The sequence below is a fragment of the Etheostoma cragini genome, chromosome 6 (genome assembly GCF_013103735.1).
Source record: "Etheostoma cragini isolate CJK2018 chromosome 6, CSU_Ecrag_1.0, whole genome shotgun sequence".
Classification (NCBI taxonomy): domain Eukaryota; kingdom Metazoa; phylum Chordata; class Actinopteri; order Perciformes; family Percidae; genus Etheostoma; species Etheostoma cragini.
The window spans coordinates 16,277,480-16,289,625 of NC_048412.1; the positions used below are offsets into that span (position 1 = coordinate 16,277,480).

The 12,146-nt window shown below is 40.1% G+C and overlaps 1 protein-coding gene and 1 long non-coding RNA gene across 2 annotated transcripts in view; both read left to right on the forward strand.

The window, feature by feature from the left end:
- LOC117945795 overlaps window positions 1-4,668 on the forward strand; it is a 22,205-nt gene extending 17,537 nt beyond the window's left edge. The window contains exons 2-3 of the long non-coding RNA XR_004656898.1: window positions 1,957-2,069; window positions 4,435-4,668. This is a non-coding gene — a long non-coding RNA (uncharacterized LOC117945795). The remainder of the gene's footprint in view (window positions 1-1,956; window positions 2,070-4,434) is intronic.
- A 7,331-nt stretch (window positions 4,669-11,999) lies between these two features.
- galnt1 (UDP-N-acetyl-alpha-D-galactosamine:polypeptide N-acetylgalactosaminyltransferase 1) overlaps window positions 12,000-12,146 on the forward strand; it is a 15,631-nt gene continuing 15,484 nt past the window's right edge. The window contains exon 1 of the mRNA XM_034873528.1: window positions 12,000-12,076. Coding sequence (XP_034729419.1) covers window positions 12,000-12,076 — 77 coding nt within the window. The remainder of the gene's footprint in view (window positions 12,077-12,146) is intronic.

Sequence of the window (12,146 nt, forward strand, 5' to 3'; positions counted from 1 at the left end):
GTTTAACAGTTCATAATATTGATTTCGCCACAACTGTGAAATTTCATTAGAACCACTCACACCATCTATATTAGAAGGAAGAGATGTTTGACAATTATTAACAGTTTTTATTTCTTTCCAGAAGTCCTTAACATTATTTTTTTGCAGCTTCCACGCCAGTGAATCCAACCTCATAGTATTTTCATTTCTTTTAATATAGCGAAGTGCATATTTAAATCTAGCATTAGTGCATTTCTTGTTTTCAAACAGGGGGCCATGCCTGCATTTATCTGACTCAGCCCATTTTTTAAAAGCATTTCGAGCCTCTGAATGGAGCTCCTCTACATGATCCTTCCAACCTGGTTTAGCATTGCACACTTTTGTCCTATATTTATAAAGAGGCCTGCTTGAGATACTGAGAGACCCCACAATAGCTTCATACAGGGTACATAAATCCTCACAGTGTTGCACATTCTTACAGTTCATATCCCGACACAATAAGGCATCTTTTGGGGCCTTGATATCACCCAGCAAGGCATCAGATAAGTTGATATATTCATTAAAATCTTTCTCTGACAATTTTGACCAACTTATTTTTTCTACATTAATGCCATTATCCACAGGCAGCAACACCGGTAAGTTGTCTGTATTCAACACCATAAGGAAGGGTACATGCTCTGTAGTAGCCAGATCATAATCAATCTTCATCATATCGATGGAGTCATGGGCATCCACTGTACAAAGACAGTGGTCTAGCCAGGAAGTAGTGTGCCAAGCCTCGCTGATATAAGTATAACTCTCAATTGGCAATAGTACCTTGCTAGATAAAACCAGTCCACTGTCCGTGCAAGACTGCATTAAATGATTACCAAATAAGGAGTTGGCATCAGTTACATCCACATTCATGTCACCAATGACATAGATGCAGGTAGAAGAATGGTCCTGTATAAAAGACATAATAAATCCCAACCTACTAAGGTACTCATCCTCATTTTGTATGCACTCATATGGCGTATATACATTCAAAATGATTATCTTCCTATCATTACAACACAGCTCAAGCCCAATAGCCCAGTCAACTCCCAGTCTTATAACATTAACCAACTGGTCATATTTTTTATTCCACATAGTGGCTACCCCTCCTGGAATTTGCCCACGGACAACTTTTGCACACAAGTCAGTAGTTGATTCACCCGCCCCATGAAAGTCCCTGTGTATAGAGTTTAGTCCTTCAAGGTCTTGTTTTGCCAGGAACGTTTTCTGGACACACAGAATCACATCTCTCCATCAATTTGTCCACAACAGCACGACGTGATTTATCAGTATCACTGTGGCCGACACAAAGTCCACGCGCATTATAAGACACGACACAGATGTTCATAAAGCCCAGGTTAATTCATCACATAGCAGCTACTATGCTGACTGGCTCTCGTGTGGAGCTGCAGGTGTCCCATGGCCATCCAACTTAAAGAAGGATGAGACCAAACTGTTGGTCTGTACAGTTGTGTTGTAAGTTATGTGGTTTGTTGCTACGTCAGGCTGCATGCAAAATTCCCCCCGTGTGAAATACCAAACTCCTTCCTACATGCAATGCAAAACGCTTTGTTTGCATTACGTAAAATGCCGTAATCCAGGGTTACTTCCCTACCCAGTCCTCCCGGTACCTGCACAGACGTTTTTGCTTTCAAGCAACGTGTCCATCGGGATACCGGGATACCACCTTGATTCTCCATTTCAACAATGAATGAATGAAAAATAGCAAAGACTATAACTATTTATGAATATGCTCTTGAGACTTTGCTCTAAATTTCGAGGCAATTAGGTCAGGATTCGGGATTCGGGACAACTGCTTGGATTTCTTTTGGGTATAGAATTTTTTGGGGATTTCTGGTCACCCTAACATAAAATGCACGTTGCTGTTTCACATCTGTAGCGAAACAAGGTTTTTATTCTGTGTTTGTTTCTCTCTTGTTCAAGGAACATGATCGAGTGACAAGCTAAGGAGGAAGTGGGATCTCTGACGCTCCGCCCCTTCTGTTGGTGGAGCACCCTGCACATCTGACTAGAGACCTCTTTAGTCACTTGGACAGGTATGAGCATATGAATATTATATATCTATATATATATATATCTATATATATATATATATATATATATATATATATATATATATATATATCTATATATATCTATATATATATATATATATATATATATATATATATATATATATATATATCTATATATATCTATATATATAGATATATATATATAAAGCATCATGTTACTTGTATCTCTGTGATCGGGTTTTTAAACTAATCAAGGCTTAAATACTGTTTCTGTTACGGTTTCTAATGCCTGAACAAGGAGACGACATGTTCAAGAGTAGGGTTCAACATTAAAGGTTGCCCGATGGCCCGGGTCAGTAAAACGGCAATGTTGTTCAGTCTGCTCCATTGAACTCAAGCAAACAGTTAATCTGCTCTTTCTCCCCTTTGAGGGTGAGCAACTGGAACAATGACAGGATGTCATCACTCGTGAAGTCATGACAACCAAATAAACCGCAGCGCCAGTATCGCAGTTTCTCCTCAGGCAGAATGACAAATAGTGACGAGAGCCTAAAAGGCTGATTGATCATGAAAACCGCACTCACAAGAGTCCTGTGATTTTAACGGCTTCAGTAGATTGGAAAATAGTGTTATGGGCACTGGGCACTGCCTTTGATTAATTTGCTGTTTATTATACGCCTGATGAGACAAGAAGCTAATATTGGCAAACCCAGCGGCCAGGTTAGCTGGGATGCATATCGCTCCAAATGTGGATTAGGAAATACTTAGTAATAGGCCCGGGACCATATGCTTTTGTCCTGATTGGATTCTTTCACGATACATGGGTGCCAATTCGATTTGTATTTCAATTTTCATTTGAGTGCACTATTTAATGATTTAGTCACCAATCTTTCCTTAATTTGGCAAATTTGTAACTTTAGCCCCACTTGAAAGTGATGGTTTAGGGTAATTTAACCCTAGGGTTCTGTGCACCACGACCTCGGGCCGAGCAACCCCTCAGAAGCTTTTTCCCACCTGGGTCGAACATTGGGAGAGTTAGCGTTATCAGCTGGTTAGCTTAGTGCAGGCGCTAATCAAACCACGGTTGTATCTCGTAAATAACACCACTAATAACGCCTGAAATGATTCCAAACTTCTACTGTAGTACAAATACGTTATGCACTCATAGAACCATGGATTGTGAAGTTCGTAAGTACACCAGGAGTTGATTTAAATAACACTTGCCCGCTGGCTTCTGCTCTCGGCTGCTAGCGCTACAGGCAGTAAGACGAGTACATAGGGACGTCCACAAATTACAAAACCGAAAAGAGATACAAACATATTTATTAATTTAATCATTAAATAACGTAGTATCTCCAAACTTATCTCAATATAACTTGTCTCCTGCTAGTTGTACTAGAGAACTTACTTTAAAAAAATTAAGTTAAATTAATACATATTTTTGTTGTTCCTCTTTTAGATAAAAACCCAAGTCTAACTCATTCGTTGTAATGCCATTTCCAACAACTGTCCGTAGCCATGTTGTAAAGTTTACCAATGACTTTGAAGTTGCAGCGACTGTCGCCTTCCGTTTAGCTTGTCTCTGGCCCGCCTATATCAGATACACTGATATGATGAGTGCAGCTTGGCTATAAGGGCCTAGTTAATGATTAGCCTTACTTGATGCCAGAGTAACTCGCTGAGCAAATTTAAATTGTGCTCTCGTAAAAACCCTGGATTTCCATTATACCCAGTACATGTAATACTCAACAATTCAAGAAGAAGAAATGTGCAGCGTAACACAGGGATGTTGCCAGGTACATGCAGTAAGCTAAATATTAAGAACAAATCCGTGAATCTCTAAATCTAACCTCTGGTCACCATTTTCTCACTGTCTCCACATATATCTTGCTAGGTTAGAGACTTCATGCCCTTGCTGCCACAAGACTGGAAAGAGGTCAAGGAGAGGAGGCTCTACACTATGAAATACAAGTAATCATTAAGGGCTACAGTCTTGAATTACAGACAGCTTTTTACTACAATCTTAATCAAGTTTCATGTTTTATAATTTCACAAAATGTTACTTAAGTCATTTTCTTATCACTTATCACATTTGATATACTAGGTAAATGGTCTTGGAGTTCTCAACTCAATATGTGACATTTGTATAATGTTTTGTAAAGTTTTCAAATTTGGGATTTTGGGGATTAATTTTCAGATACATTTTCAACATCCATGAATATATCCATAATTATAACCATAGACCATTGATCACAGATCAATGGCGTCCCACTCAGTTTCCCTGGACCCACTCAAATAACCACCTGTGGGTCCCGGGGACTCACTACAGTGAAAACCTATTATTTTTTGGTAATGTCTTTTACAAATTTCACATTTTTATGTTCAGAAAATCCAGGTAGACTATTGTGGTTAGTAGGCAGGGAAATCCTGCTGTGATGCCAGAGCCTCATAAATCCTGCCTGCTTGGCATGAGTAGCGGTAGAAGAGCAGCGCTGAGAGAAGCTGACACACAACAGAGGCCAGACACACAAACATGCCAGGTCAGACAGCTCAGACTGTAAGTATTGGGATTTGATCAGTGTGCGTTAGTTAACACACATTATGTGACAGTGTGTGTTAATTGTTTAAATAAATGTATTACGCTTTTTTTCTTCAACTTTGTCAATCAGTGTTATCAAAGCCTCCATTCAATAGGATATGAGTTGTTAGAAGAACAATTACAGCACACTGGCATCACACAGACCAGGAGGCATAATGCTGTGGTTCTGTGAGTTCTTACGTTTGTTGGAATTTGTTTATTTTTATACACGTGTTGTGTCTGTGGTTGTCTGATACTGTATAGCCAAGCAGCTGCATTCTCCAACTGTCAGCGGCACACCCTGTGACAATAATGTATATTGATTTTTGCCCGAAAATACACGAGTGATTGGAGATTGAAGTGTTTAATTCCACTTTGCGCCTGTGCCAAGCTTTGCATTGGTAATCTATTTCAGTTTGAACTTTTACGCTGCCGTGGGCAGTTCTGTCTGCTTCACTCCTTGTCTTGTTTACAGTGAGTTTTTAAACTTTCTTTTCTGACTTTGTTTCTGTCTCTCTCTCTAGTTCACACTATTAGTCCAACAATACTTGTTTTTGAGGCCATTACTAATACAAAATAAAAAATGATATTTCAACGAATATACACTTTTTAATATTTAAAAAACTCATAGTATGTTTAATGAGAATGCCTTACATTTTGAAATTTTTTTTTTTAAATATAGTCGATTAAAACCAAATTCATTCTTGACTTTTGAAATAGTACTTTGAGAAAACGATCAAGTTTAAAATCCATCTGTACAACCTCACTTCCAATTATAAATAAATATATTGTTCACAACCTCTTAGTGCACCTGCAGAGCAAACCCCCCCACATTAATCTTTGCATTATGCTGCACTCGGTTTTTGTCACTGTCATCCTTCTCGGTTTCCATTTCTTCTCTATTCTGTTTGTTTTGTAGTTACAGTAGGTCATTTTGAGTCAAGACTGGGTTTGTAAAAGTTTAGTCTGCCATGCTGTTATCTTGCTTTGCTCCGTCCACAAAGGCATTGCTTAAAACAGCTGACTTGGAGTTGACTCGGGCTTCTAGACTGATGATTTGAATCATTAGTCCCCTAAATCCCTAAAATGCAATGTCCATATTTAGTCAAATAAAAAATTAAAATGTACATAAATCCAGCTTTGCCCCATGAAAATATTTGAAAAGAAGGGGTTAGATTTAATTTCAGTTAAGGGGCTTTCACTAATTTAGTTGGGTTTAATTGCACTAGAGTTTGTTTTTACCTCATTGTGGGTTCATTTGGGCAGGTGAGAACGCAGCAATTAAACTCAAGTGGTACACACTTTGTGGAACAGTTGCAAATCCGCTCGGGAACAGCGGCAGATTCATTAGGTTTCCGTTAAAGTAAATTGGTGTAATTTCACTGACTGCTGAACGGCTGGTGGGTATTGACGGACAGCGGAGCACTGAGCCGACACGCAGCGAAGCGGATCCACAGCCATTCTGCAACAGGTGGAAATTGGGGGTAAAAGTGTACCAAACAAGAGTACCGGGACCTGCTTTATGAGGTGGTCTCGGTCCGCTTTTAACTGAACTCTGGACAGAGCCTCTAACTGGGGCTGTGGAGGGAGCATGAGGGTGCTGGAGCATGTTAACCCGATAAACACACGCATCTCTGGAGGTCACGCTCGTTGGCATGTATTAGCTCTAGAATTGCCACAGTTATCTAAGTAATCAAGCGAGCGATCAAAGGAACCATAACTGAGTTAATGAGCTATTCGCAGTTTTACTGTACCTGTAGAGATTAAGAGGGACACCATCAAATCACGGTTCAATTCATCCCAGAGAAGACACTCCATGAGCGGATTGAACTCTGCAGACTGTCCCTCTTATCGCCCAAAAAACATGGAAGAAACACTGTCAAATTGAGGTTAAATTCATCCCAGAGAATGTGCTCCATGAGCGTTTGTGGTGAGAATGTGATCTGGCCTTGAACCACACCAACTACTGTATGTGTACAAGTCTGAGCTAAACGGCTCCTGTAGTCAGATCCACTTTGCAGTCCGCGATGCGGCAGAACATACAAACTGTAGCAGCTTGCATTGAGTCTCTCACAGAAGCAGACTGCGCTCATGTTCGTCATCACTTGCTTTTCCGTGGTCAAACCAGCCAGCACCAACAGTAAAGACAGACACCAGCACAGCAGAGCGAATTCTCAGTGACAATTTTCTTTGTTGATTTTTTAAAAATGAAATTAACTGGTCTGAGCATGGAGATGCAAGAAATATTCACTAGTCCAGAACACAGGACTTTCTTCCAGTAATTACTTTCTTGCTCCTGTCCCAGACACATGTGACCAATAAGTGGAGTAAATGTTATAGCGTGATTTTAATGACACATTTTGCTACGCTTGGATTTTCTCTTGCAAAGAGGGGCTGTGCACCCCGCCTACTCCATCGAGAGCAAGGGGTTTCCCTTCCCTAATATTAGCATCTGCAGTGTTCAGCTCCAGTTGTTGGCTTTTTAAGCCCATATGACCCAAGGACAGATCCCACACTTGAATAGCACCATTTCTGTTTTTCTATTTTCTCATTGACAACACTTAAAACAGCAACATGCATTTTTACACACTTGTTTATGTGACAGGCCCCAGGCGTGAGGCCTGTGGTCAGATTAAAATGTTGTTCTGAAAGGAACGGGAAAATGAGACTGGCAACAGGTATTGTGTTTCCTTTGCTCGCTTCTGCCAGACTTTATTTTAAACATAAACATGTCCTTTTAATATATTTTCAATTTCACCTTCCTTCTCAAAATAACATCATTAACCCCTTGTGTTGACCTCACTTTCGGGCCCCTCTCTTATCCCTTGGGTCAGATTGACCTGTGACTTATTCAGGGTTTTGTGACAATTCTGAAATGAAATTTTACTTCAAACAAATATTGTCTTTATCTCAATTTCAAACAATTGAGATAACACATGTTTTTGGAATTTAGTCTCTACTAGAACACAATTAAAAATGGAAGTGTGGTTCGTTTTTTGTCATAAGGTTATATTTCATGTTAAAAATCCCCTATGTGATCATTCTTATCTCGGGAAAAACATAAGTGGTGGTCATGTGCAGAATAATTTTCTGAATTGAGTCAGGAATACATGTTTATCACAGAAAATAAGGTAAGGCCATTGATTTTCATGTAGAAAAAAAAATGTATATTTGTACCATTTCTTGTAAAAATTTTAAAATGGGTCAATTTGACCCGAATACCATAAAAGCGTTAAGTTACCACAATCACCACATAACTCGAATTCAGTTTCCTCAATAAACATCATTTTCAGAATGTTTCAATGTGTTTTGTTTGGTTTCACATCCAAATGAAAGTAAAAGAAACTTTTTTGGTCTGCTGCTTACAGATTTGATAACTGTACTAAACTAATAAATGCAACGTTACTCATTACAAATATGATTCCCGATGCGCAGGCTTAATGCTAACATATTAGCAGAATGCTGTTGATTCTATTAACAAAATAGTACAGCTGGCGTGAGACAAAACACAAGTAAAAGTTAACTCTATACATAACAGTATTTCAAACACACTCGCTTGAACAGCATTTAACATGACTTTAGATAACATAGGAGCCTCAAAATAGGACGTTCTGTTAGTGCAGCTAGCTTGCTTGGCTTTAGCTGTAACATTCTGACCACGTTACTCTGTGTTCCTCTAGATAACTTCTAATTACAATCTTCATCCAGTATAAAACACGGAAAAGCATTTACACCACGTACTGACATTATTCTGAACAAATACGTGTGTTTTTACCAGCGACTAATCTGAAAGGAACAGGAAACTGATGAGACCGGCAACAGGTATTGGGTTTCCTTCTCTCGCTTCTGCCTGACTAAAGACGAGAGGCTAAAGCCACAATATGCCGTCTCACTTGAAGGTGCGGCCTCCTTGTGGTGAACATTGGCGTACAGCTTACAAAATAAATTAACACCAAATGCAAGAACTGAGGCCCTTATAAAGCAATATACATATGCTGACTATTCAAAATATCCAAAATGAAACCACATAATGTGACCACACATTGCTGGGCGTCACATTTACGATGGAAAAAGTAATTTAATTTAAGGGCATCTGGTTTCATAAAGAATAAACCAGGCTGTACAGAGAGCACATGGACAGTTTGTAGTTAACTAAATAAATTAACAACACAAACCTTGTGTAAATTAGTAACCCATAAATCCTCCTCTCTTATTGGCACTCCCTCATATAAGTACTATCTCTCCTCCCTCTTTATTTCCTTTTATATTTATAAAAATATAATCTCCAGAAGGGAGGCTCCCTGCTCCCAGTTATACATGTTAAACTGAGTGCTGGATCCTCGTGCTCAAAAGTTTATCCAAGTGGTTGTGAGAAACTTTGGTTGTGCAATCTCCAGAAAGGGATTAAGTCTCTTGAGAAGAGGAGATGGAGGGAGATGGTAGAGACACGGAGAAGGATGAGAAGGGGGAAATTGTGTTATTGGTAGTGATGGCAACCGTGTTCTTGTAGGGAAGTAGTGTTGGCAACCATTCTTGAAAGGGGACGTCGATCCCTAAGAGACAAACAGGGGAGTGGGGGTTGGGCAGCAGAGGGAGGGGGAGAGAGAGAGAGAGAGAGAGAGAGAGAGAGAGATTTGTGTGTCTGTTAAATGTCATATGGAGCCACGTTGTTTAAAAGAGACTTCAAAGAAACTGGAGCACCCAGCGAAAACTAAATTGACACACTCACACACACGCAACACACACCGAAGTAAGGCCTGTGGCTGCAGTGAGTCCATAGGAGACCTGAGGTGTCCTCTGCCATGCCTGATTAGAAATACAATGAGTGGAAAGGCATAGCTGAGAGACGGTGATGGGAAAGTGTGTTAAGTCATCGCACATACATATAAATCTCCTCTGCTGCTGCTTGGAGCGCTGCTGTCTACGTCTTTTACATCTGCTGTGTTAAAATAGCATTCAGGGAAACCAGTTGACATCTCTTGACAGCCTTTTGACACGACTTTGTGAGCAAGAATATTTGTGTGCGTTTCTGTGACGGAGTTCCTCAATGTCTCTGCCCAAGAGTGTTTGGCGTACGTGCATTGCTCTGCCTGTGCGCCAGTAAAGGTGAAAAGGATCCACGTGTCTGCTGTGATGTCAGGTTGTGTCATGTTACTGCGTGGGGGTCAAGCAAGGCCGGTACAATCAACAGCGGTCAGAGAAACGGAAAGGAGAGAGATTGTTGAGCAGGGTCTGTAATTCAGGCTTCCCACTATTCTTGGAATTTAAAGAATTTGGAGAGGAGTGGTCTAAACAGTAAGACAAGCAATTTGACGAATTCTTTTAGGATATCTGGAGGATCTGGGAATTGACTTACAGTTACTTAACAGGAACTAACCTAGCACATTTTTTTTTTCTTTATTTACTCTTATGTTGGTTTCACCCACAACAGTCCTGACTGTAAAGTAACACCAAAATGTCAGGGATGTGATGGGAACCCTGAGATTTGATAAAACCTGAATATTTAACTATGGCTTGCAGTAAAATAGAAAGTAGACTTAAAAAAAACAGCAAGGTTGAAAGCTATTATAAGATACAGTTACATACCTTATGGCATGGCACATTTTTTAATAGCACCCAGCACTCAGCCATTTTCTGTTTTTATACTGTAGAGTATACGTGTGTGTGTGTGTGTGTGTGTGTGTGTGTGCGTAGATACACACACACACACACACACACTCGGTATATACATTCATTGGCAATGTAAGTGTCTGTTTCCCATGCCAATAAAGCACCTTTGCTTTCATTGAGAACTGTTTCTTTTTCTTCTTCTTCTTCTTCTTCTTCTTGAGCGAGGTGTGCAACATTCCGTTCTGTTTCTCCACAGGGATAGTCAATGAGACACAAAGTAATTTGACTAGGAGATTGTCAGTCAGATCTTTAGATTTAATTGTGTTGACCATTACGTATGTTCTTGCCTGTGTTTTGGTAGTTGTCGTGTTTGTTGGGGCTTTATTGTCTGCTTTATGTTTACCTTCCAGTCCTTTCACAAACTTGCCCATTGCTCATCACAATTTCCCTAAGCCCTGGGCGACCTCCTGACATTTCTTGTTATGTCTGACTAACGGTTCAAAACCCAACGATATCGGTTTGATATCACGTAAGACAAAAAAGCTGATGTGTTGTTAAAGTTAAAACGACCACTGCCAATTGATCTGACATGAAGGGGTCTTCATGTAGATGCCACACCACTCAAAAACTTGTAAACTAAGGTCACATTTTAAATTTCATTCAGTCTGCAGTAGATTAAACTGCTGTAACATTAACCTTGTCAAACCCTTGTTGGGTGGTTTACTTGATTTGATTACAATATTTACTTCACTGAGAACTAGCGATCAGAGCGTTGCATTTATCTAATTCTGGGTTCTCTGCCCTAGTTTCTTTGTCAACATGAGAGATAAAGTCTTCCAAGGTTGCAAAACTTCTGTGAATAGCTTGACAAGAGCTACTTAATTTTAAGTCTTGTGGTCAGCATGGCATGTGAGAGCAGTGTTTTGGTTTGTATGAAACTCAGAAGTTGTCAGTTTGTCACAATTTAGTGCTCCTTGTTATTGACTGTTTTGGAGCGCTTATCTCTTATTGCAAGTAGTTATTACACAAACGTGTGAGAAAGGACACATTTTTTGTTTTTTGCAGCGGATGGCATTTTGTGCAACCAGAATCCTTGAATCAGGTGGATTCAAGAAATGCTGCTATGCAGTTCTCTATCCAAGCTAAAGTTAGCTAAGTTAAGCTAGCTATGCACAAACACTTCCTCCCAGGGGCACGAGAGAAATCACTGTGGCCAAATTAATTTTCTCCCTTCTGCTTGTGCTGCTGTAACCTGAGGGATCACTGAGGCAGAGAATCAGCCAAAGAGAGGAAAGATGGTGCTGGAGGAGAGAAGGAAAGGGGAGCAGAGGAATTTTAATGTGGCTGTGTGTGTCTCTTGCTGCCTGCCAAAGAAAAGCAATTACTATCACAGCTCCTCTCTCTCGTTCTCTCTCTCTCGTTCTCTCTCTCTCTCTCTCTCTCTCGCGTGTGTGTGTGTGAGACTGCACTTTAGCATACAGGGATTTGGTATGTTGATTGAATAAAGGGTGGCTTGTACACTGTGGTGTTTGGGAAGTCTGACACAGAAGGTGTTTGTTTCCGCCATGTAACTTAGTTTAAAAACCTGGAAGTAGCCAAAGCTTTGCTTAGAAACCTTGAAACATCCTATCCAAAACACAAATGTCAATGTTCATTTTGAAGCTCTCTCTGAGTGTGAAGGTGACCATTTGGAGAGGCGCTGATAAACAGCCAAGAGATAAGAGCCGAGAGACAGACATACAGACAGGCAGGCAGAAGGACAAATGGAGGAATTGGGACAATACTTTCACGTGGCGGTTGAGGGAAGTGAGGAGAAAGGCAAGGAGATATATGGAGAAAGGTGTGTGTGTGTGTGTGTGTGTGTGTGTGTGTGTGTGTGTGTGTGTGTGTGTGTGTGTGTGTGTGTGTGT